Consider the following 24,770-nt stretch of genomic DNA (forward strand, 5'->3'; position numbering starts at 1 on the left):
GCTCGATTGAATTGTGGTACCTCTGCGAATTTGCATTTTACATGTCTGCTCCACAACACTGTGATAATTTCTCTCTCCCCCTTCACATTTTTTTTTTTTTTTTTTTTTTATTGCATTTTTGCACACGTCACGAAGAGACCCCCTGAGTAGGTCTTATCATGAAATATGTACATTTGATCAAACTAGAAGGCGGCTCCGTCACTAGGCCGCGTCCCCGTTTGGTCATTTTTTTTTCTGCATGCCCCTTTTCAATAACGACTGTTTAATTTTAAAATGCGGCGCGATTGCCATCGCCCGATGCCTTGTTTTCCATGGGACAACGAAAAAAATAAATAAATAATAAATAAAATATAATATAATAAAACACAACACAATTCGATACAATAAAACAAAAATGTACAAAGTACCATTTAAGGAAAATGTAACCAGGTCATACAAACTAACTGCCATCGGATAGGAAAAAAAAAAAAAAAATAAATAAATAAAAAAATAATATATTAGATATCAATGTGATGTTTTTGCTCCTTAAAAAGGTCACTACCTGAATGGGTGGTTACCCATATATACACACACATATGTAGGTCTAAACGTGGCACACTTTCATACCATTACTGCCTTTTTTTTTTTTTTAAGGCGCAACATTACAAATGGGATTTCTTGTGCTGGTCTCTCCTAGTAGATTTAAAAAAAAATAAATTTCTTTTTCCGTTCTTTTGCGTTGCTGTTATCATCGTCCTTGGTCTCCTTCTCATTTTCCACATTACTGCTTTGTTTTTCTTCCTGTTGTTGCATTTCTTCCTTCTCTAGACTTTCTTTTCCTGTTGCCTTTTTATCGTCTCTTTCCTTTTCCCCTTCACTAACCTGCCTATGTTCCTTTCCTCCTTTCGGTCTACTTTTAAGATTTTCTGACTTTTCCTTGTATATACGTTTTCCTCCTTTATCATCATCTGTGTGTTTTTTAAGTCTATCATTATTTTTTCCATTTGATGCTCCTTCCCCTTTGCAATGAGTGTTTTTGCGGTGAGTGCTTGGTGAACTTAGGCTTCTCGATTCTCTTTCTTTGTTCCTACCTTTAATTTTAGAATGGCTGCGTTTGGGGGCTCTACCTCTATTACTTCTATTGCTACTGCTGCGCTCGCTTCTGCGCTCGCTGCTGTCTTTCCCAAGGGAATCACTCCTCTTGTTGTTTTTCTTTCTACCTTTTATCCTGTGTTCGGATGAACTGGAATCATTATCACTCAAGTGTGTCCGTGGAGAATTTCTCCCCTCCGATTCTTCATAATTGTTTTTTCCTTTTTTTCTATAGTACTTTTTAATGTTGTTAATAATTTGTAACGTTTCCTCATTAGTGGGTTGTTTGTTCAATTTTTCACTTTCAAATTGTGTGTTCTCACAATTGGCAAAATCGAAATGGGGACTTGCATTTTTTTTATTATTCTTCCTTTTATGATTGTCCGCACGGAAATCAGTTCCGCTTTCGATTCTTTTCTTCTTTCTCGGTGCACCAAGGCTACTACTTTTGCTACTGGCACTTCTTTTTCTGTATTTGTCATTCTGCTTTTTATCCCTTTCTTTATGCGCTTTTCCAGATCTGCGATCGTTCTCTTCAGCATCATCGCGCCGGCGCATTGTGCTTCTCTTCGGGGAGTGTTTCTTTGGCCCTTCGGGCTTTTCACTATCCTCACGTCGATCATGTTGTTCACGTCGATCACGTTGTTCATGTCGATCACGTTGTTCACGTCGATCACATCGGTCGCGTTGGCCATGTTGGTCAGGTTTTGCACGTTTCTTTCGTTCGTCACGCTTCTCACTTATTTCACTTCCATTGCTTTCTTCACTTGATTCATCTATTCCACCCCTGCGTCTGCCTTTCTTATCTGAATCCTTCCTGCTGTTCACACGTTTGTGATCATCATCCTTACGGACCGCACCAACACTTTTATTTTTCTCCCGTTCCTTCCCCTTTCCAACGGGTTTCTTTTTCATGCTGTCGGACTGGCGTCGTGGCGAGGTATCGCTTGAATCATTTGAACTGCTAGAATAGACCGAATCGGATGCAGTGTCTGATGAGTTATAAGCATCCGAACTTTTCTTTGCATCCTTCGATTTTCTTTTTTTGTTGGTTCTATGCGGTCTTCTTTTATGGTAAGAAGACTCCTCGGAAGTGCTTTTCCTTTTTTTTTTTACATGTGGTCGTTCCTTCTTAAGAGGCTTACGATGCCTTCCGTTATATATGGAGCTCTTGTCACTGGAAGGGACAGAATATTCAGACGATTCGGAGCTTCCTGAATGGTCTGATTCTTCTGAAGGTGAACTAGAGTCTGCATCGGAATAATCATCACTGCTGGTTTTGTCACTGCTGCTTTCATCACTGCTGGTTTTGTCACTGCTGCTTTCATCACTGCTGGTTTCGTCACTGCGGGTTGCATCGCTAGTAGATGCGTCGCTCCTTGAGGGGCTCCGATCGTCGTCATCCTCTTCATCACTCTCCTCGGTACTCCCCCCCTGGTATGTATCATCACTGTTGTCAGAGATTTCCTTATTTTTTCTCTTATGTTTGTCCTTTTTCCTGTTTCCCTTTTCTTTTTTCTTTTTCTTTTCCTTCACTTTTTTTTTATTTCTTTTGGATTCCCCTTTCAGATCCTTGTTTAAGTCACTTTCTTCTCGACCCTTTTCGCCACTTTTTTCCTCATAGGGCACAGCTCCTTTGGCATCATCCCTCCTTATTAGCATCCCCCCATCGCGACTATTGTCTCTTCGAATTCGTAGAGCCCTCTGAAAATTCTCTAGTTGTCTCTTTTTCCTATCATTAAGCATGTGGGTATTTTCGTCACATGTATTATCCTTATTAGAATGTATACCCCCGGTTCTATCCTTCCTTTTCTTATCATCATAATATTCTTCATATAGTTGATTCCTATACTGGTCGACTAAATCTTGGATGTTTTTCTTCCCCTCCTCTCGTAGTTTTTCTTCATACATTAAAACCTTTAACTCTATTTTTCTCTTTTCTGAATGTTCAATAATTGAATAATCACATGTGTGTCTTTTGTCCACTATGCTATTCATTTTTAGCTCATTCCTGAACTTCTCATAATCTCTAACTGTGTTTCTGGCGTTTCGGATGTGCGCCATGTTTGTCTGGATGTACCCATTGGTCCCTGACCCCCTTGGGGTCTTCAATCCGATTCCGTTGTACATTTGGTTCTTGCTAATGCGTTGATTTCGAGTTGGTTCTTGGTTGGCTTTGCAGAGAATATTCTCCTTTGGGATTTTCCACTGGTACAAGTGAGCCAGACACCCCTCTCATGTACATTTGTAGATTCAGTAGATCCGGCTTACGAGCAAACGGTCGCCTTATTGATGGGCGAATTAATGTGCGTTCGTCTGGTTTAGCCTCCTTTTAATGCTGAAAGGGAAGATCTCGTAAATTGCAAGCATTTTGTTCCTATATAAGAATAACCAACTAGTTAATTTCTTGTGCGGAACGACGGGAAAATTAAGCCACTGGCACTTATACCTATGTATTTGAATTAGTGGTATACTTTAACTTACACGTTTGTATAAACGAGTCCTGTACGTGTGGGGACTATGCATATGTGAGAAGAACGCCCCTCAGCTGCTGAGTCCAAAAATAAAAAAAAAAAAAAAAATAAAATAAAAAAAAAAAAGGAAAATTTAAAAACGATATATTTGCGAAACAAATGCCTTTTTTTCCCTTATGATTTTAAGTTTCCTCTTTTATTTTATTTTATTTTTTTTTTTTTTCTTTTTCTCCCCAGACCATGCTAATTTAATATGATAATATTTTCATCATTGTTCCAACAATTTTTTCCTCAATTGGGAAGAAAAAAAAAAATAAAATAAATTTCGTTCAAATTTATGCACGTGAACGTAGGCAAAAGGCAAAGTTAAAGGGGAAAATTTCAGCGCCGCCAATATATATACGAAATGCAAAAAGGGGTATATAAAAAAAGGGAAGAAAGGCTACATAATAAAATCCCCCGTTTATTCACTTCCCATTGGGGGCAATAACGTTGCGTCGCTTTTTATAACCAACTTGATTTTTGAAAAAAAAAAAAAAAAAAAAAAACTGAATGATGCGCAAATATCCGCGACATCAACACTACATAGTGTACACATGAATGTATTTGCAAAAAACGCCAATTGAATTGGGTAGCTCTTCCCTTCCAGTTAATGTCATTTAATATGTGCTGCACAGCAGTTGTGCAAATCTGTACTGAATGTAATATTCTTCCCAAGGGAACAGCGAAAGGGTAGAAGAAAAAAATTCTGTCGTACACCGTATTGTATGCCACTTTTTGCAACAAACATTTACGAAGCATCCCCTTAGAAACCTTTTGTATGTAGCCACAAATGTGCACCAAATAGGGGATCGATTAATTGTGTGTCTCTAAGAAGGTCATTCTGCAGCTCCCTTATTAACGTGTCACGATCCGCATCGATAGGGACTGCGCGCCTCCTGCTCCACATATGGTGCCTGTTCTTCCTGCTGCAAGAGGCTTCTATTCCTCGTTCGCAAAAAGGAAGAACGGCGCTATCCCTCCCAAGTGGCTGAACAACTATCATAGTAAAGTCAACTATGTGGACACCCCTGCGAAAAGGCCCTCACTAGTGGTTACTGAAAGGTGCGTAAAAAATGTATTGAATGGATTTCCATGGATATACTCAAAAGATGTAAAAAATGCAGACGAATTAACCCTGTACAGTCCATGCATAGTTAATATAAAAAATGAATATGATGAACAGCTGGGGGTAGGAATATACAATAAGAACTCTGTTATCGCATCGAGGGTATTAAGTACAAATATAAATGATTGCTTAAATGAAGAATTTTTTACCTCTCGAATTGAAAAAGCATATAAAAAAAGGCTGCAGTTATTTCCCAACGATAATTTCTTTCGCGTTGTTAATGCAGAAAGTGATTTTCTACCTGGAGTAATTATTGACAAATTTGACAAGTTACTATGTGTGCAGATAAATGCCAGTGGCATGGATATCCTCTTACATTCTATTTTGAAAAGCATAGAGAAGGTACTAAACCCAGAAATTATAATCCTAAAAAATGATAGTAAAATAAGGAAGCTAGAAAAATTGCCCCTAAAAAAAGAGGTGTACAAAGGTATATACAACGCACCTGTAGAAGTGAGAGAAAATGGATTAACCTTCTTTGTGGATGTTTTAAAGGGTCAAAAGACAGGATGGTATTATGATCAAAGATTGAACCGCGCAATGCTTATTAGCTACTGTAAGAATAAGAGGGTACTCGATTTATTTTCTTATGTTGGTTCCTTTGGAATTACGTTAGCTTACTATGGCGCTAAGGAAGTGACTTGTGTTGACTCCTCCTACGCTGCTATTCAGCATGGGATTAAGGCGGCGCATTATAACGGTGTCATGGATAAAACAAATTTTGTCCATTCCTGTGTAAAGAAATTTCTCAGCCTTTGTCTGCACGCCCAGGTAGGGTTTTCCTCCGGTCATATTGACAGGGCAGATGTGCACTCCCGACACCACCTTCTTGAAGCAAGCGAATCGGGATGTCCTAAATCGTCATGCCAAGAAAACAGCGCATCCAGCTCCCCTACTTGTAGCCACTTGGATCAGCCCCCCAATGGGCATATGACAAATCTGAGCATCTCACAAAATGACATGCACGCAAACGTATCCCCCTCTGCGGAAGACGGGGAGAAGCTCCTTTCGGATGTTGAAAATATATTCATATATGGAAAGAGCAATGTTGACACGACTGATATAGAGGATGTAGAAAATTTACTGATTAAATCTAATAGGGATGAATTTTTCAGAAAAAAATACGACGTCATATTGGTTGACCCCCCAGCTTTGGCACGAAACAATTATTTACTCCCTGCTGCCTTAAAAATTTACCAGAAACTTTTGTACATATCATTTCGAATTGTGGAGAAACCTGGGTACGTGTTCGTCTCCAGTTGTAACAAACTGGTTGGTTATGAGGAGCTCCTCTTATGCATACGGAGGTCGCTACATTGGTCCAAGTGCGAAGGCACCATAATAGGTGAGGGTCGTATTAGCGCGGATCACCCGGTGCACGTGTCGCTACCCGAGACGAGATACCTAACATCAGTCCTACTGATGGTTAGCTAGTTTTCGGGGCGCAGCTTGAACGAAAAAAAAAAAAAAAAAAAAAAAAAAAAAAAAAAAAAAAAAACAAGTTTCCTCCAACAGTTTTCTTTCTCCTTCCAGTGTACCAATTTTTTTGTATTTTAAAAAAAAGACTTTTAAGAAATGCTTGCACAATTTTCTTTGGATATTATCGAGTAGAATGTGTGGGCGTTCGTTTAAATGGGAAATTATGACCAGTGTAACTATTTTACCAAAAAATGTATTCAGTTATTTTTCCTTTAAATGTCCCGGAAGCTGCATATGCTGATGTGCTGTGCAAATTTTGGAACGTTTGGCTTATTTGAAAATTTACAGTGAAAGAAGAACACCCCCTGGGAGATGCGCACAAGGAAGAGTTTTCCCCCGTAACACCCTACCCTTTATATACTCATAATAATGGAAAAAGGCAAAAGAGATAACGCTGAACAGAATTTGTGTGTTAGCGAATAATGTTATATTCGAATTATTCTTGTTGCGTCATTTTGTTTCTTCATCTATTCATTAACATTTTCCTGAATTTTTTCCTTCACTTTTATTTTTGCACTTAATCAAATGTGAGAAAATAAAGGAGCAGCCACAGTCCCAACAAAAACGGAAAAATCAAGTGGACAAAAGAGTGCTGGTCTTTTGAGCACATTTTGCACTAGTACACGCGAATCTAATTATCAAGTACTTCACTGTGTGACAAATGTTCCATAAACTGTAACTGTGGTGTCATTTGCCAAACGGAGAGGGGGAAAAAAATAAAATAAAAGATTAGCATTTCGTTTACCCTGTTAGCCCTCAAATGACTACACGCATGTGACTTAAAAATAATGTTGTATTCGTACGTTAGAGACATGCCACGACCACCACCCGGTTCCCTCTTGGGTAAAAGGAGGAAAATGTTTTATTTCAATTTTTCATGTGTTGATCTGTACAGGTCAAAAAATATTATCAACATGTGTTCATTTAATAGGCTGAATTATAATTAAACAGAGTGGGAAAAAAAATATATATACATATATATCACCATGTGTGAACAGCAAAATCGTGCCGAGGGTGGTAAATAGGAAATTACCACATGAGGTTTATACACATTAATATGTATGTTCGTCGATAAGGCAAGTCAGAGACACTTGGGCCACGTATTCACAATTATTCTTTTTTTTTTTTTTTTTTTTTTTTTTTTTTTTTTTATTGCCTCAGTGTTGGTAAGGCGGTATTTTCTAATTCGAAAGTGTGTAAGCGCGCAAAACACATGTAAATGTTAAAGTGTAAATAGGTTAACAAAACCTTGGACGCTTTTGCATTAACCTTTTCACTAAATAGCAGGAGCGGCATTTGTTTTTTCATATCTCTTTGCGAATTTGTACTTCAATTTTTTTTTTTTTTTTTTTGCGATTATTTTATTTGTCCTTTAATTTTTTCCTACCTGTTCGTTTGTTTCTTATTTCCTTTTGTTTACTTCCTTTTTCGAGTTATGAGTACTGGCTGGAACTTCCAACCCAACGGAAAAAGCGTGAAGGGGAAAAGAAGGCAGGAGCTGAATTACATTAACATTTTTGACCAAGGAGGAATCCCCAACTTTAGGAAAAAAAATGGACAGTTCAGCAAAGGGCTAAATTGCGGTCCCGCTGGGCGCAAGGCGTTGATTCGATGGATAGAATGTAAAGGCGAAACGATTAGACATGAAAAAAAAAAAAAAAAAAAAAAGAAAAAGAGATACAAAAAATAGAAGAAAAATTAACAAGTGAAATAAAAATACAACTCCTTGACTGACGAAAAAAAGAATAAACAAAAAAGTGTCTATGGCATTGGAAAGGCTCCCATGTCAGTGCCGAGTCTGAGGCCAATAGGAACACTGTGTAATTACAACTTATTGCATATGAAAATTCTGCACACGTCCTAATGCTAATTTATTACCCTTCCCTTTTCACGTATAGATAATTACCAACTCAAAAATGAAGACGAAAACAGCTACCCAGCTTTGAGCGCGTGCAACGTGTGGCAAAGGAGGCAGTCCTTCCAGGATAAAACCCTCTCCGGTTTGGTTGATTTTCTCAAGTTCCTGAGCATCCCCAAGCATCTAACATACAGAACGGTGTTCGACAATTACCTTTTCCCTAAGTTTGTGAACAGGCTTAGTTCAACGGAGGCTTCACAGAAGGGGTAAGGCATCATGTCAATTATAATATCTGCTTCTTATAAATGTTTAGGTGCAAGTGTGTACGAGATTAAGTGCATATATCTTCACTCCCTCACCGACTTTGAAACTCCCCGCCCTTCAAAACAGGCTGACGAAATTGGCGAAGAAAATGATGCCCATGTTCCAAGTGCGCGAAATGCAGCCACTCTTCTCCATTCTTCTGGACAAAATTGACGTCATACCTGTAGGAATTCTGAAAATGCTGGTGGAGGAAACCCCGTCAGCTCAGTATTTTTACGAAATAACCTCCATGAACGTGAAGAGAAAGATATGGGTTCTATGTCCTCATAAGTTCTACCAAGAAGTAGAACCAATCATAGAAGAAATTATTTTAAGAATAAAAATAAAAAGCAGACACGATGACACAGTACTTGCATTGATTAACCAAATTGTGGAATTGATAGGAAATGAAAAGGAAAAAAACTTTTTATATCATTTGTGCGTTCACATTTTGCGATTAAAATGGGTTCAGATTATTCTATGTGAAAGGGAAGGTTTTACCTCAGACTGTAGCGGAATAGGTAACGGTACTTCTCCCCCCAGTAGGGGTAAAGAATCTAGAAGTGACACTGAAGATGGAAAACTAGAATCCAAAACATATTCCACTAATGATTCTTGCGAAAAGAACGAATTTGTGGAGGACAGAAATTTAAAAAGTGAGTACGAAGGAGTTTGGGAAAACCCTTCTTACGTAAATTTAAACCCCGTTTCTCACCCCTCTTTGGACGGCAACCATTTTGTAGACAGACTGAAAAAATTGCATTCTTGTTTTGACAAAATTATTCATAAAGAGCAGAATGTTAAGGGGGAGGGAACAACGAAATTTGATAAGACAAAGCCATATTTTATATCTCTTAGTGGGTATAGCCATTATAGCACCTCTTTTCACTATTTGAAGAAGAGGAAGTTGGTTCAAGCAGGAAACCGTGAAGATAATATTCCCAAGGTAGGTGGGACGACCCCTTGGGAGAACAATGAGAACGATACAGAGGGATTGTTAACAGGCACCATGGAGCCAGGCACCGAATTTAAAAACAATATGAAGAGGAGCTGGCCGATAGGCGAAGATGCGAAAGACGCAAAAAAGATAAAAATGAACATACACAATTTTAGAAAGGATAAAATTTGTCCAGATGATTCTCACGTCAGTACTAGTGGACAAATGTACAGCGAGGCTGGAGATACTTCCACAGTTGAGAAATTTAAGGAGGAGGATGGTATTATGCCCACCGTTGGCGTCAATAAGGAAAGCAGTGGAGGGAATAACCATGTAATCACAAACAATAATCGCCCTAGCCACAGTAGTAGAAGCAGTAATGATAAAGAAGATGCAGATGGGATGGACAAAGGGAAAAAATGGCAGAAGAAAGAGAAAAGTGCTAATAACATCAAGTACAAATCGAATTGCAATGAAAATTATCCGAAGAGGACGCTTCTACCTTTTGATGGAATGTTCTATAGTCATCTAAGACTGCTTCTATGTCTTCAATATAAAGAAAAATATAACATCAAAGATGAAGATATGATGACAGTGGACCCTTATTTTCCTGTGATCGAATTTATTAACCATGTCATTAGAGAAGGAATATTAATTTTTTCAGATCAACTAAAGACACAAGAAGTAGTTAAAAGGATTAAACATAATCTTAACATAAAGAACGTGGAAGATTTATGTGAGTATTCTTTCCTATTTAGCAACATCTTATTAAAGTTTTGTATCATTAAAGGCATTTGTTTTTACTTCTATGGAAATAACTTGGAGATGGTGCCCTATAAAAATTGCATGATTTTCTGGACCTCCCTTTTTTATTTTGGAGTTTACAACAATTTCTTTTTTTTAATTAAATATGCGCTGGATAAGATGGAGTACAAACATAGGGGAAGGAGGTGCAGCCAGTATTTTCAGTTGAGACAGAGGTTGGTAGGGGAAGGTATTCAGACCTGTGGAAACTTCACTGGGGATACATCCCAAATGGGATATGTAGAAGGTGACCCTTGGGATGAGAACAGGGAGGGCCTGTCGGAGGGAGGGTCACCAAGATCAGATGAATTGTCAGGTGAATTGTCAGATGAATTATCAGCAGAATTGTCAGCAGAATTATCAGGTGAATCGTCCGAGAGAGTATTACGCGAAGAAGGAGAAGAGGCCAATTTATCTGGGGGGGACTACGGAGAATGTGAAGGAAGCATGACAAGCGAATATTCCAAAGAGGTCGACGAGGATGGAAGTAGTGACGGGAGCCATGATGCCGACCACATTGAGGAAGGTGAAGAGACTGGAAGTAGCCATGTGAGTGAAGGAGTAAGGGGAGAAGAACAGAGTGAAGAATTGGAGGGGACAGTGCCCAGTGAAGGGGTAGAGAGGACAGCTCCCAGTGAGGGGGTAGAAGGGACTGCACCCAGTGAGGGCGTAGAAGGCACTGCACCCAGTGAGGAGATAGACGATACAGTGCTGAGCGAAGAGGTTGATCAGACAGAAAACAGTTCTCCGACAGAAGGGTCAAGCCCGAATTATCCACAGGAGGACGAAAATTTCCGTGAAGGCTACAATAGTAGCGCTGGATATGAGGAGCAGTTTACCACGAACGGAAACGAGCCTTACGATGACGTGGGTGAATACCAAGACCATCTGGAGAGGTACGACGAAAGTGAAGTGGACGATGCGGAATCGAGTGAGGAGAAAAAACGGAGGAATCAGGAGCGGGCGTACGCCAGGTATAGGGAGTACGAATATGGTGAGGATGACGATGAGGAGGAGGAAGACGAATACAGTGATGAGGACGAAGACAACGCTGAAGAAGAGGCAGAAGAGGACGAAAACAATGACGACGAAATGGAAAATGATGATGACGAAGAGGATGACGACGAGGATGATGATGATGATGAAGAAGAAGAAGAGGAAGAGGACATCCATGGAGAAGACGAAGAAAGCGAAAAACAATCTGAAAACGACGAATATGGTGAAGATGACGATGAATCCCTAGGGGGTGAGGACGAGGAGACCTACATCCGCCACTATACGCGCTACCCCGACGGAGGGCGAAAGGGAAAAGTGCGTGTGCGCCAGTTCAAGACCTGCAGTGATAGCACGTTCCTCGCGCATGAGGAAGAAACAAGCGAGAAGGATGATTTCAAATTATATTTCCACAGCATGCGGAGCACGCAAGATCCGAAGGAAGAGCAAACTACCAATGTTGGACATACCATCAGCGAAATGAAAAGCAGAAAAAAATATAAAGTCTTGGTGAAAAATTGTAAGGATAGCTATTTGAAGATACCCCTAATGATTATTTTAAAATATATAGTCATTGCGAATAATGAACAAGGAAATTTCCTGTCCTTTTTTGAATTTATCGAAGAAGATACAAAATTTGAGAGCTTAAAATCTGTAAAGGAAAAAAACAGCATATTGCTTTTATCAGCTTTGTTGGATATCCCCCAAGTGAATTATTTGCAAATAAAAAATTTTTTTTCTATCATTCACGAATTTTTTTATATGGAGAAGAAGAATTTACCAAGCTTACCCCTTAGTAATACTCCACCGAGGGAAAGTAACTGTAATGCACAAGTTCTAAACGGGATAAAAAGGGTGGAGGAACATATAAAATCACGTACAACAAGTGAACTATTAAGCAACAACAGCACGTTGAGCGAGTATACTGCTAAGGTACGTAACGTGAGCAGTAATACATATATCTCTTCAAACGGTGATAGCAGCTACGGGAATTGGGGCTCAAGCAAGGGAGAAGCAGAAAACGAAATAATCAGTAGCAGGCTACCCCTTCATATTACCAATGAATATACAACCATGTATGATAAAGACAGACGCGTGAACGAATGGAGTGAAGATCAAACCAGCGTGTCGGATGCGAGCAGTATTAACAACATGCCTGTCAGAGGGAGGGAAGAAAACACATTTGAATGTCTGAAAAAAAGGCTAATAAGCCAAATAAACGATATGAACAGTGCAATATGTAGAAACGAATTCTTAATAAATAACAACATAACGTCTATATGTGCTTACCTGAGGGAGATGGGCGATAACCATGATGATGGTGGTGGTGGATTAGTTAACCCTCTTAGCCAAATCAATGTCGATAATGCAACAAACCTGGGAATCAGAGCGAAAGGAAGCGACACAAACAGCGAGTTGAGCCCACACCCAGACCTAATTGCTTCGCGGATCGAACAGAACAGAAGTACGCCTTGCTCAATTAATCTCTTCTGCGAAATTTCGAACGAGATAGTGAGTAAGTTAAACAATTGCAACCACATCAGCACCATTAACAAGTGCCTGCCTTACATTTTAAAAGTGTGCTTCCGAACATTTCAATTTTTAAAAAAAAAGAAACTGATAAATATTTACATAAAATATATGTATCTATATGAGTATTTGTACCACATGGTGTTGAATAGAATGCTCCACATTAGCACGATGAAGAGTCTCCCGTTTTTGCAAAATGTTATCTTAAAGGAGTTGCATTATTATTTTGAGGATTTAAAAAATAGGAAAGTGAAGAACCTGTGGAAGTTTTACCTCTACGCTCACACACTAATTGATATAAACAAAATGAACTTAATTAACAAACTCTTTCATAACAATGCCATTGATTATTTTATAAAGTTGTTTTATTCTCTGTCCTTTTACAATCCAGTTTTTTCGGTGCTTTTTTTGAAGCTCATTCAGGTAGGCGCGGTCGTCTGTCAGCGTTGAACCGAAGGGGAGAAACGTTCGAGGGGGAGTGGAGAGCCACCAAAAATTGCAAAGAGATGAGATCTCCCGTCCAGCATAATGAAGCAAAATTTTACCTTAAAAATTTTCTTCGGCATTTTAATGTACACACCTATGTATATGGGAAATTTCCCCCTTTCCATAGACACCCCTGTTTTATAGGAATATTGAAAATAAGAAGAGCGAAATTTTGCAAAACATTTGGATGTAAGCCGGAAAATGGAATGCGCTTAAAACATTTTTGTTACTGTGTTGTTCGTTTCCTATTTCTTCTTATTAAAAAAATGGGTAATGAAGTGAGTATTCTTTCTTTTTCTTTTCTTTTTTTTTTTTTTTTTAGCGGGACGCATGAAAGGAATTTTTCAGAAAATTCTGAAGATAATCGACAATCCATAGAGGTAGAAGACAAAAGAAATATATAAAATAATACTCCTCTGTGTATGTGTCCGTAGAACTTTCCTTGTGCCTGTATAACATACACTTATAACGTATGCGTACAGATAAAGCAAAATGAATATGTACATATCTGCTTCTTTTATATTACCCCCTCTCCCCCTTTTTTACAACACTGCGCAGTATAAAATTTGGATCGAAGTGTACAACAAATTTATTACCAAGTGACCCGAGCGGATTACTCCTTCTGTAGAAGGCGCGTTACCTAACCTGTGTAAAATTAACCTTTTTGTCTTACATTTTTTTCACTTTTTTTTTGTTGCATTTTTTTCACTTTTTTTTTGTTGCATTTTTTTGTGCCATTTTTTTTTCACGTGGGAAATGAGAACACGCTGTTGTGGACTTGGTTCCAACTGTGTTCGTCCTTTACGACATGTGTCTCTGAAGAGGCAACCGTTCATATCCGCCTAGCGTATAAACAAGTGTTTGTGATCATATATATTTTTTCCGTCAATTTTGGACTTCACCAAAGTTTTCACGCTATATATACCTGGCATCCTAACCAATCACGTTCTCACCATTTTTATGTTTTTAATTTATATTCTCATAACGATAATGCTCGCATGGTGTGATATGGACCATTTTCCCACACCCGCTTTATTGCACACGAATTGGCAACCTCTGTAATTGCCTCTTACTCCCAATTGTGAAAAGAATTATTTCCGATGTCGTGTGTGTGATAATTCCTTCTCCCTTGGTATATGCCTGGCGAAATAAGCAAAAATAGAAATACGAACAAAGCGAGCCTTGCATCGAAAACGAATTCGACCAAAGGAACATTTGCGCTGAGGTGTACGCAGGAAAATACGTCCAACCACAGAATTAATATGTAGAAATAGTTTCTTCACAGTTTGTAAATTTATTCATTTCAGCTAGGGGAGGACCACAAGGAATGTTGACATACATACCAAAATGGAAAGGAAGAAAGGGAAGAAGTTACTTTGAATATTTGCAAGAAGCGGGATGGTACACCAAAAAGGCGGCATGTGTTGAGTCGCCCAAGAAATATGCCAACGTATATACATGCGTTTATGTGGGGTACAGCACATACGTTTATGCATATATAGGTATGTACCAACACTTGTGGAAGGCGCTATTTCCGATTCTTAAAGGAATTCCAAGGCTGCGAGAGGGCGGACAAAATGGAAGGTACTGTGCGTATTTATATTCACCTACCTACGTATACGTTTGGTTTCATTCGATGACGTACTTTTTTCGGGTAAGCATGTTTCTTATTTTTTCTTTTTTTAATTTTTTTAAATTTAAAAAAAAAAAATTTATTATTTTTTTTTTTTTTTTTTTTTTTTTTTGGGGATTGTTGACAGAGGAAAATGTACATATTGCGTACCGAATTGTTTGCAGGAACGGAATAAAAAAAAAAAAAAAGAAAAAGAAAAAAAGAGGCATATGTGATGATCATTCGCGTAATTGTATGTATATGTATATATATATATATATGTATATATGTATATATGTATATATGTATATGTATGTATATATGTACGTATGTATGCGTAAACTGCGCTCGCGCTGCATATGCATTCTACTTACTGTCGAAATGGCATCGGGAGCCAGAATATCGAGGATTCACGGCAAGTTCCAATATTGCAGCGGGGGGCGTGGGATTTACAAAACATACGCCTAAAAGGACGAATAAACGCACGTATTCATGTGTCACACAGAGTAGATACATGCCTAGGCATATATGCAATAAGTTTATACCTTCACGCGATCGGGATTAAACTCCGAACGTTCTATCCCCCCTGGGGGAAAGGTAAAAATTGGAAGATAAGGTCTGTTCGAGCGACCAAATAGTTGAAGAATTCAAAGGAGAAAGGAAAAAAGGAAAAGAGAAAAAACTGCCTTTGTAAGATTACCAGCTCAAGGTAATACGATCACGCTCAACGTGGAAACACCCTCAGAACGCAAAAAGGTGTGTGTCCCCTATATGCATAAAGCATTTATATGCACATGTATAAGTGCGCTTGTAACGAGAACACCTTCGGAGAAGTTTACGCTACCTGGGCGAAAGTAGTCCACAAAGGAAGCAGCTTATATGCCAACAGAGGAACGAAGGACCACGCTTCAAATTAGCAAAATAAGAGTACGAATCTGTGCGTCGTCTTTTTCTTCTGTGCCCTTGAAGGGATTTCCCAGAAATAAGCTACGCCAAGGGGAAAAGTGGCGTTGTGTGGATATGTGAATATATTCACCAAGACATTTGTTGGCACATCCATCGCGATCCCGTCGCCACACCCAATTGCAAATTAAATTGACAAAAAAAATGTATAGAGGTAGAAACGCCGCCTTGAACAATAGGAGCAAACACGAATCTGCAAAATACTATGATGAAAAAAACGCTCAGGGAGACAAGGGCATGCACGTAAACATCTCTTATCATGTTAGAAAATTATTTAGTTATTGCGACGCCGACATACTAAGGATAGAACACAACTTAATAATATATAACAGTTTAATAGAGAATATAAAAAAAAATGCGAATAAAATTGTAAAAAAAGAGGTGGAAAAAATAATCAGGGAAAAGGAAAAAAATGATAATTATTCTCTAGCAGAAATGAAGGAAGAAGAATATAAGATAAGCAACTTTGACTTGAAAAAAGTTGAATTGGACTTCAAATTCATCGAATGTAGTCTATGCTTCGAGTTAATAAAATTTGTGTGCATACAAGAATGCAACCATACTTATTGCTTTCTATGTTTTTATCGTCTCCTGTACATGCAAAAAAAGGAGAAGGATGAGAATGAGGAGAATAACAGAGGGGCCAATGCCCCTCGTTACAACACCACCAGTAGCAATAGTGCGTACACAAATTATGTAAATAATCGTAATCGTGTAGGAAATAGAAATAACTATGGGTACCCCGATGAGTATGGAGGCAGGAGGGGAGGCGCAAGTGGAATAGGAGGAGGAGGATCATTTGTCGATATGACCAGACCGACGAGTGACCAACGAAGGGATGGAAAGGAAGAGAAATATAACTATGAATTTGATAAGGATACAATGAAATGCCCATTCTGTAAAGAAAGAAATGGGTACATATTTTTTTGTTTAAATAATTTCTATACGTATTTTACTTATGACAATTTATTGCACACTCTGCTTGAAAAGGAAGACCACGAGCGGTGCGTCAGTTACGAATCATCTCAGTTTGGGGAGCTGAATGGAAGTAGCTATCACAAAAGGGAGGACCTCACAGGGAAATGTGCACAGGGAGGCTCCACCCCCTTGACTGAGTCCTCACGTAGTATTATTTCAATCAACAGGGCCACTCTATGTGCACAGGAAAAGGTGGAAGAAGAAGAATTTAGGGGGGAACCCCCCGCAGTGAATCTAGGCCAACCTCCCCCAAAGGTGGGTAGCCAAAAGGGAATGAATTCATTTTCTGTTACAGAAAAAGGAATTGATGGATACCTCCCCAGTAAAGAACAAATAAGCTCTATGAGCAAAAGTGATATCAAGAAGGTGTTTTCATCTCCCTATGATGACGTGATAATTTTACGAAATATTTTAAAAAAAAACGACGACAATAATGCTAATGAAGGAAATAGCAGCGCAGTCAAAAAAGGTGAAAACATGTATTTGTTTTTTTATTACGATAAGTATATTAAAAGGAAAAGAGAAAAAATAAGATACCTCTTAAACGGAGGAGTGAACACAGAAAAGAAGTATGCATTATATGGAAAAATATTTGTAGACACAGAAAGGAAAGTGTTCTTCGAATATTTTTACATTTACAGTTTGTCAACCCTGTTGACAAGTTACGTCTGTCTGCTTTCCCCCTGTATCGACTACTGGACCCAAATCCTAAGTAAAAAGGTCGAAAAATTTAAACAAAATCATGGTACAGATAAGTACTTTGAAACCATTTACGTAAAAAACGAAAGAGAAATTTTGCGAAAAAAAAACGACTCCATATATGATAAGTATCAACAATATGGAAGCAAATTATTTCGCATAAAAGATGAAGAATCTGTTTTGTCTGATGACTATTTTCGAGCTGTAGATCTGTTTACCAAGACTTGCTTTACCAATTTGGATAACATAAATAATATTAATTCTTTGAAAAATTATTGCCACAGGAAATTAAACGACTTGTGCAGACACATGAATGAACATGGAAAGACTTATTGTGATATCTGCGTTGGCAACAGCGATAATATATTCCTTTTCGAGTATAATATATTTTTTAAAAGGTTTATAAAAATGCACGTTGAAAATGGGGAGAAAATTGGGGAGAATAAATTTAAAATAAGGCACATTTATTGCCACTTCTGTGGGTTCTACCTCTACGATTTTGATACGTTCATGAATCACATTAACAAGTACCACTTTTTCTGCAAATTCTGCTTTAATAAGAGGCCCAGTGATAGCAAGGAAGCGCCCAAGGGAGACTTGGAGGAAGATGTGGTCTACTATGATCAGCTGCACACTCATGTAAGGGCGCTAGAGTGGAGTCATCTGCGCTTTGCGCGTAGCCAACGTTTGTGCATACGTTATTGTGTGTGCATACGTTATTGTTTGTGCGTGCTTCATTGTTTTCATTTACACTACCTTCTGTAGGTCTATAGGGACTACGAGAATCTGTTCGAGCACTACAAGAAGAAGCATCACCCATGCCTATACGAGCAGTGCATCTTCGTCGTCTTTGACAATAAGATCGATTTGTGCTTCCACCTTGCGGAGAAGCACGAGGAGAAGGGAAACCACAAGAGGAATAAGATAACTTTTTCCATTGCAGGGGCTTCGTACAACGAGATAAGAAGTAGTGCGCATAACGGGACAAGTGGTTACAACGCGGGGGCAAGCAGTTACAACACAGGCGCGAGCAGTTACAACGCAGGGGCGAGCAGCCTCCACAACCAACGCCTCGACGAAGAAGACCTGGCCGCAGGGAGCCAGGAACCTTTTGACGTAAACAGACACAAGTGCATATACAACTTTAAAAATTTCCATGACGCATGGTACTTTGACTACTTCATCGAATGTAAAGTGAAGGATTTTTTAAATTACTTTGGAAGCAGTGAAAAAATATTTTTCCTGTACATGGCCAAAAGAGATATGGAGATTATTTTGAAAATATTTGAAACACTGTCCAGTAAAAAATCAGAATTGTATTTTACGCAGGAGGAGATAGTACAACTGAACAAGACGATAATTGAAGAGGATTTTCCCGAGGATCGAAACAACTTTTTTCATTTTAAAATATTTTTTGATTATATAGTGGAAAAAATAGATTACTTATCTTATAATAAGGAAGACTTGGAAAAGAATTATCTGTACCTCTTTTTTAACATCATAATTAATAGATCTTTCATTTTGTATTATTCTTTTTTTTATCTCTTCTTGAAGTCGAAGCACGTGCGCCTTGAGAAGGTGATTGAATTTGTAAGCACCACGGCGATGCCTATTCCTAGTGGTGGGCGTAGTTCTAGGGGGGGCACGAATAGCGGAACCAAGGACTACCCCGGTAACAGTGTGAATATGGACAAAACGAAGCAAATTTACCATTGCTCGCATGAAATGACGCAAGTGAAGAAGCGGATAGAGGCGGAAGCGAGTTGTGGGCCCATCGAACTGAGCAAATACGGGTTCTTATATTTGGTCTTTTTATTTTTTAAAGTTGAAAAGCATGGATTTGATAAGGTGTTCTCCCTAGTGCGGAATATTTCACACTTGTGTAGCCAGACGTACAGTCAGGTGGAGAAAGGAACAAAGAAAGGGGACACATTATCCGGACGGGATGCCTACAGTGGGGGAACCTCCAAGTCCAGTACGTTAATAAATAATTCATGTGTTGCCAATAAAAGTAATAAGAGCGTCAACAGTAACAACAGTAGTAACATTCTAATAGCGTTGTCTACAAGCCGAGGTGACAAGGCAAAGGGAGAGGTGCGAAATGGGAATACCTTGCTAGGTGCAATTAACATGAGAAGTAGCAACGAATTGAGCAACCTGGAAGATATCAGCCAATTAATTAAAAAGACCATGAAGAAGAAAAACCCCAATAACAACATAATAAATAATCTGTATGATAAAAAATGGGATATTTGTAAAAAAGTGGTTCTGGATTTGTTGTACTATATAGAACCCAATTTAAATTTAGTTTCCTTCTTTTACCTTTTTCTGAGTAACTACTTTTCAGCTTACATGAAAGACCCCTGTATAAATAAATTTATTAACATCTCTAGTGAAAATAAGAAGAAAATTATTAAAAGAATTTCCAACGAAGTCGATTTGAATTCTCTGACAAGCATATCGAAAAATCTGAGTTCCTTTGTCAATGCGAAAGCTCTGGAGGAGTGCTTGTCCACAGGCCCGGAATACTATCGAATTAGGAAAGAAATAAAAGTTATTCTACGAAAAATGCGCAGCGAGCAGACTGACAAGGGGGACCATCAGTACCATCGAGACAAGCTATCACAGGACGAAAGAAAACAACACATCAGAATCATTGAAGATAGCAGATTGAGTGCAAACCTTTACGACGTTTCCCTTTCACTTAGAAACCGATTTCTAAATATAATAAAAAGTACCAAGGTGAATGAGCTGTACTGTATTTATTTCTACGTGAGCAGCTTAGTGTCTTCCACCACCCCAAGTAGCTCGCCCAAAGCGGGGGAGGAGGAGTTTCCCACGCTAAAGGACAAATCCGAATGGGTGAGCGATCGAGGTGGGATTGGCGGGATAGGTACCAGTGCTAGCCATAGCAGCCTCACCAGGGCAGGTAACATGTCCAAGAATGGTACAATGAACAATGCAAATATGATTGGTAAAAGCAAAGCAACTGGACGAAATAATGCTTCTCTATCATCCATGTCATACAAAAATAAGGTTGATAAAAACAAAGAGATATTTTCAAACTCCACCAGATTAAATCTCGACTTGGAGTTCCCTTCGTTACCAGAAAAGAAGCAAGAAGAGATAGTTCAGGCACCACAAAAAAGTAGTACTTCGAAGAAGAACAGAACGAAGGAAAACGCCTCATCCATTAACAGTGCCATGGCGACAGGGAAAGCTATAAACAGTCACATGCTAACCAACACTTTGAAAAACAAAAAAGAAGCTGAATCGAACTCCACTGCCCAAAATAAAAACAGGAATAGTGGTGGTACGCCAGATTTTAATTTTGCAAATTATCCCCTACTAGCTGGACTGAATGTAGATTCTAACTCAGGCAAAAAAGGGAAAAGCAAAAGTGGGGACACTAGGGAAGGGGCAGAGAAAGACAAGAAGTCGAAGTCCACATCGAAGGAAAAGAAAAGTACAGCTAAAAGTAAAAGTAAAAGTAATAAGAGTGATGATATTTTAAAAACCTTTAGTTCTCATGAATTTCCATCCCTGATTCCCTTATCATCCACCGTGGATAACCAGAAAAAAAAAAGCAACCAAAGCAGTAGTAATATTGCCAGTGTAAATAATATGAACAGTAAAACCAAGTCGGAAAAACAAAAGAAAAAAAACGAAAATAAGAACATCGATAATCAGTTCTATCATCCAACGCTCTCTCTCAACAACATGTCGTACTTAAACGTACCTGAAAGTAACGTCAGCTACACCGTTAAGAAGAAAAATAAGTTAAAGAGATGCAATATGTGCACGTATGAAAATACACCCGAACGGACGAGGTGCGAACTGTGCGAAAGCCCCTTGTGAACAGGGAACAGAATCCTGATGCCTTTTTTACATAGTTTCACCTTTGATAGCCCCCCCCCCACACACACACACACGGCTTGTTTAGCAGAATCGCTAATCATGTAACTCTAGCAATGTTGCATCCTTAGATCAAGTGCCGAGGTTTAGGTGAAGAGGAAGAAGCCACACTTTGCCATTCAGCGTGGTTCTCACTTTTTTTTTTTTTTTTTTTTAAATTGTTATTTTTAAGGCGGGTGAGCGGAAGTAGCCCAAAGATATGCAAACGTGGACAGTGCAAACATTTTGCAAAATATTGCCCACATATGGTTAGTCTGTCTCTCCACAAAAAAAAAAAAAAAAAAAAAAAAAAAAATGAAAAAGAAAAAGAAAAAGAAAAAGAAAAAGAAGAAAGGGAAGGAAGAAAAAAGAAAAAATCGACGAAATTAATTTTGTGCACCTTTTCATATACATGCTGTGAAAAGTGCGATTAAATATTTTATGATGCCGCTTATTTCAAATGTGCATGTTTGATTTATTGGTGCCAAGCGGTCTGCACCCTTTTTTAACGAAAAAAAAAAAATAAAAAAAAAGCGAGAAAGAAAACTATACGTAGATATAGATATAGAGGGAAAGAGACGGGGGATATAAATGAGGCATGGTGATATAAGCACGGGTGCAAAATGTGTACCTATTTTTTTTTTTTAACTCCTTATATGTTGTTGCAATTGCGTTCACGCTGATGTTTCGTATGTGTCTTGTCTATGCGTCTTTCCATGTGCCGCCACATGGTTGGCACTTTATTTGTTAATTCCCCTTACCCCCAGTCCACGTAACGCTTTAAGAAATTATCAAGAAAAGCGCATGGTAGAGAGTTCCACCTCATTGTTTTTTTTTTTAACGCCATCCAGGATGGCACCTCCTACCGCGTTCCACGCTTCTATTTTTTCATTTTCTTTTTTTTTTTTTTTTTTTTTTTTTGCCTTATCATGTGCACGCGAGCACAGTCCTATTTATATAACGAGTTACAAAAGCTGTTTTTTGCGTGCGCTTAGCCCCTTGTGAGGCACTCTTCTGCCGCCATTCCGCAGTACTTCCTCCCTTCACCAATTTTGAAAGAATTAGTACCATGATTCAACTATTATTGAAAAATCATCCACTTTTTTTTTTAAAAAGGATTGAATATTCTCCTCCGTTCTGTGCGGCTCCTTCTGCTTGATGATGTTCCCAAAGGTCTTCATAAGGTTCTGCGCGAAGGGGCGCGATTTTCCCGACACGAGGAATATCGTGTTCCGCTCCGTTAAGAGTTCGTACATACAATCCTGCATGGCCAGCACGACGTCAGTTACGTATATTTTCTTCTTCTCACTTAGAAGTTGTTTTACGTGTTCGTAGTGAATGTGTGGGTAGCCCTTGAGTTCACCGCAATCGTCGCGGTCATCGCCAGTGCCACCGCTAGGGGCACTATACTCACTATTCAGTTCCACCTCCCTGTTAAGAAAAGAAAAATTGTCCTTGGGGTCCCTAGAGAAGGCCACAAAAATGTTGTTGAAATAGGTAACCCCTCGGAGAACATCTTCGAAGTAAAAGTCGTGCAACCTGTTGCGAAGTCCAAGGAAGAGAAAATCTTTCAAGCGCGGAGTAGCCATTGCATGCTGCTCCTTTTCGCCTATTCCCTTTTTTGTAGATTTTCCCTTTATGTGCAAATCGTGGCGGTATCTGATAACGCCGAGAAAGCTACTAAAGGACGAGCCAGTAGAAATGTATACAATTCGGTAGCCTAAGTTTAGAACATTTTTATTAAACCACAATAAGCTATCCTGAATTTGTGCGTAAATAAAAGATCCTTCTTTCGAATTGACTAAATAATCTGAACAGAGACCCACCACCTTTTTATTTTTGTTTATTTCCACTTGGTAAAGACTAACCAGTAGCTCGATTATGTTGTTCCTTCGGTTGCTTAATTTTCCCCTCATGAAGTTTACAAATTTCAAGGTACGACTTGTCCACATTTCTTCTGTATAATGAGCCAAAATATTTCTTGCGCCAAAATGGATCTTTAAAAAGGATAAGAGGGATGAAAAAAATGGATTTACAGTATGTAGATAGAAATGGTAAGGGTTAAATTTTATTTTTACATAATTATAATATTCCTTTGGGTTCATTATGGAATAGGATCTTTGTTGAATGCCCGGAAGAGTGTTCACGAGAAAAGTTACATCAACTTGTATGTAACTGTAAAAATCGCAAAAGATATCGTAGTAGGATCTTCTGTCCTGATAGATGTAGGAAAAATAATCTGCTATTTCGTTTGTGTCTGCCAGTTGTAGAAATTTCTTCCTGTGCATTTCGCTCGTTGTTCTTTTACTTAAATAGGTGAAAAAGATGGGGGTAACCATTTTGCTTAAATCTAGGAAGTACATAAAAAGGTGTAGTATTTTTATTCTTTTATTAATCGGAACGCCATCTGTGATACTTTTTTTACCCTCGGGGTAGTTGTACTGAACAATAACATACTCATCATAATTAATATTTAACATCTTCAATACCTCTTTCGTTTTCTTCTCGTTTAGAAATGGGTAAACATTTAACAAGCTGCTCACATTAAAGGATAGGGAGGGTGGTGCCATCAGGTCCATGCACCTTACATCTTGGAAATGGGACTTTCCTGTGCACCTCTCATTTTTTAAAATTTCAAATTTCGAAAATTTTAATAATTTACAAAAGTAGTCATCCGGTTCGAAGTCACCAATTTGGGAAGCCATACTATACCCACTATGGGTATCTTGCATATGCTCCTCCCCCCTTTTGGATGAATCTCTTTCGATTTGTTGTTCCTCATTGGAGTGAATATCCTCTATGTATTTTTCTTCACTAGTAGACTTATAATCGCACCTTCCATTGGTGTAGTTATATTTTTCCTTTTTTCCCTTCTCCTGGTCGATATCCGCTTCACCTGCTAATTGATCTACCCTCCTGATGGAGTACAACCGAGGGACATCCTCATTTAACTGAAAGGAGGTATATCTGCTCATCAAAAATCGATAGACATTATTTCTCCAAATATTAAAGTTTGAAAAATGCATTGAAGGGTGTTGATAATTGCCTAAATTGTAATTTACAATATTTGCATTGAGAGATTTTAATTTTTTTTTTAATTTTTTCGCTACTATGTTATAATTATCATATGCACTATCACCCAATCCGAACAAATGAAAATAGGTACCTTCGTCAAGCCTTATATTACCCCTATGTATAGCTAGCCAAAATTTGGACATGTTATTTGTGTAGCAGCCATATCCTGTAGTGCTAACAATTATAATAACATTTTCGTACCTTTGGAGACTCATCAAATTGATATCATTCAGGGATAGAAAATCGATGTGGAAGCTTCGATACAATTCGTAGAAAAGGATTCTGCTGCAATCATAAGCATTTCCGTACTGGGACCCATACGTTAATAAAATTTTGGTTTTCCTCTCTTCGTCCTCCATATTGATCGGTTTTCGAGGATGAAGAAAGGGGGGGGGGAGGAGAAGCTAAACGTGGTGTCCTAAGGGAAGGAACTCTGTATGATGACA

General features: G+C 38.5%; 5 protein-coding genes across 5 annotated transcripts; 3 read left to right on the forward strand and 2 right to left on the reverse strand.

Moving 5' to 3' along the window:
* Positions 1-681: 681 nt before the first annotated feature.
* On the reverse strand, positions 682-3,201 carry PKNH_1231400 (conserved Plasmodium protein, unknown function; the record flags this gene model as incomplete). Its single annotated transcript, XM_002260330.1, has 1 exon — positions 682-3,201. One exon carries the CDS (start codon positions 3,199-3,201, stop codon positions 682-684), a length of 2,520 nt encoding a protein of 839 aa, XP_002260366.1.
* Positions 3,202-4,494: 1,293 nt separating this feature from the next.
* Positions 4,495-6,147, forward strand: PKNH_1231500 (S-adenosylmethionine-dependent methyltransferase, putative; the record flags this gene model as incomplete). Its single annotated transcript, XM_002260331.1, has 1 exon — positions 4,495-6,147. The coding sequence occupies one exon, from the start codon at positions 4,495-4,497 to the stop codon at positions 6,145-6,147; it is 1,653 nt and encodes a 550-aa protein (XP_002260367.1).
* Positions 6,148-7,627: 1,480 nt separating this feature from the next.
* On the forward strand, positions 7,628-13,706 carry PKNH_1231600 (conserved Plasmodium protein, unknown function; the record flags this gene model as incomplete). The annotated part of the gene is made up of 6 exons (XM_002260332.1): positions 7,628-7,814; positions 8,091-8,316; positions 8,441-13,040; positions 13,231-13,292; positions 13,426-13,483; positions 13,662-13,706. The coding sequence occupies 6 exons, from the start codon at positions 7,628-7,630 to the stop codon at positions 13,704-13,706; spliced, it is 5,178 nt and encodes a 1,725-aa protein (XP_002260368.1).
* A 2,116-nt stretch (positions 13,707-15,822) lies between these two features.
* On the forward strand, positions 15,823-21,213 carry PKNH_1231700 (zinc finger protein, putative; the record flags this gene model as incomplete). Its single annotated transcript, XM_002260333.1, has 2 exons — positions 15,823-17,994; positions 18,121-21,213. 2 exons carry the CDS (start codon positions 15,823-15,825, stop codon positions 21,211-21,213), a joined length of 5,265 nt encoding a protein of 1,754 aa, XP_002260369.1.
* A 1,097-nt stretch (positions 21,214-22,310) lies between these two features.
* PKNH_1231800 (NADPH--cytochrome P450 reductase, putative) lies at positions 22,311-24,683 on the reverse strand (the record flags this gene model as incomplete). Its single annotated transcript, XM_002260334.1, has 1 exon — positions 22,311-24,683. One exon carries the CDS (start codon positions 24,681-24,683, stop codon positions 22,311-22,313), a length of 2,373 nt encoding a protein of 790 aa, XP_002260370.1.
* Between the last annotated feature and the right edge of the window lie 87 nt (positions 24,684-24,770).

This window comes from Plasmodium knowlesi, assembly GCF_000006355.2.
Source record: "Plasmodium knowlesi strain H genome assembly, chromosome: 12".
NCBI lineage: Eukaryota > Apicomplexa > Aconoidasida > Haemosporida > Plasmodiidae > Plasmodium > Plasmodium knowlesi.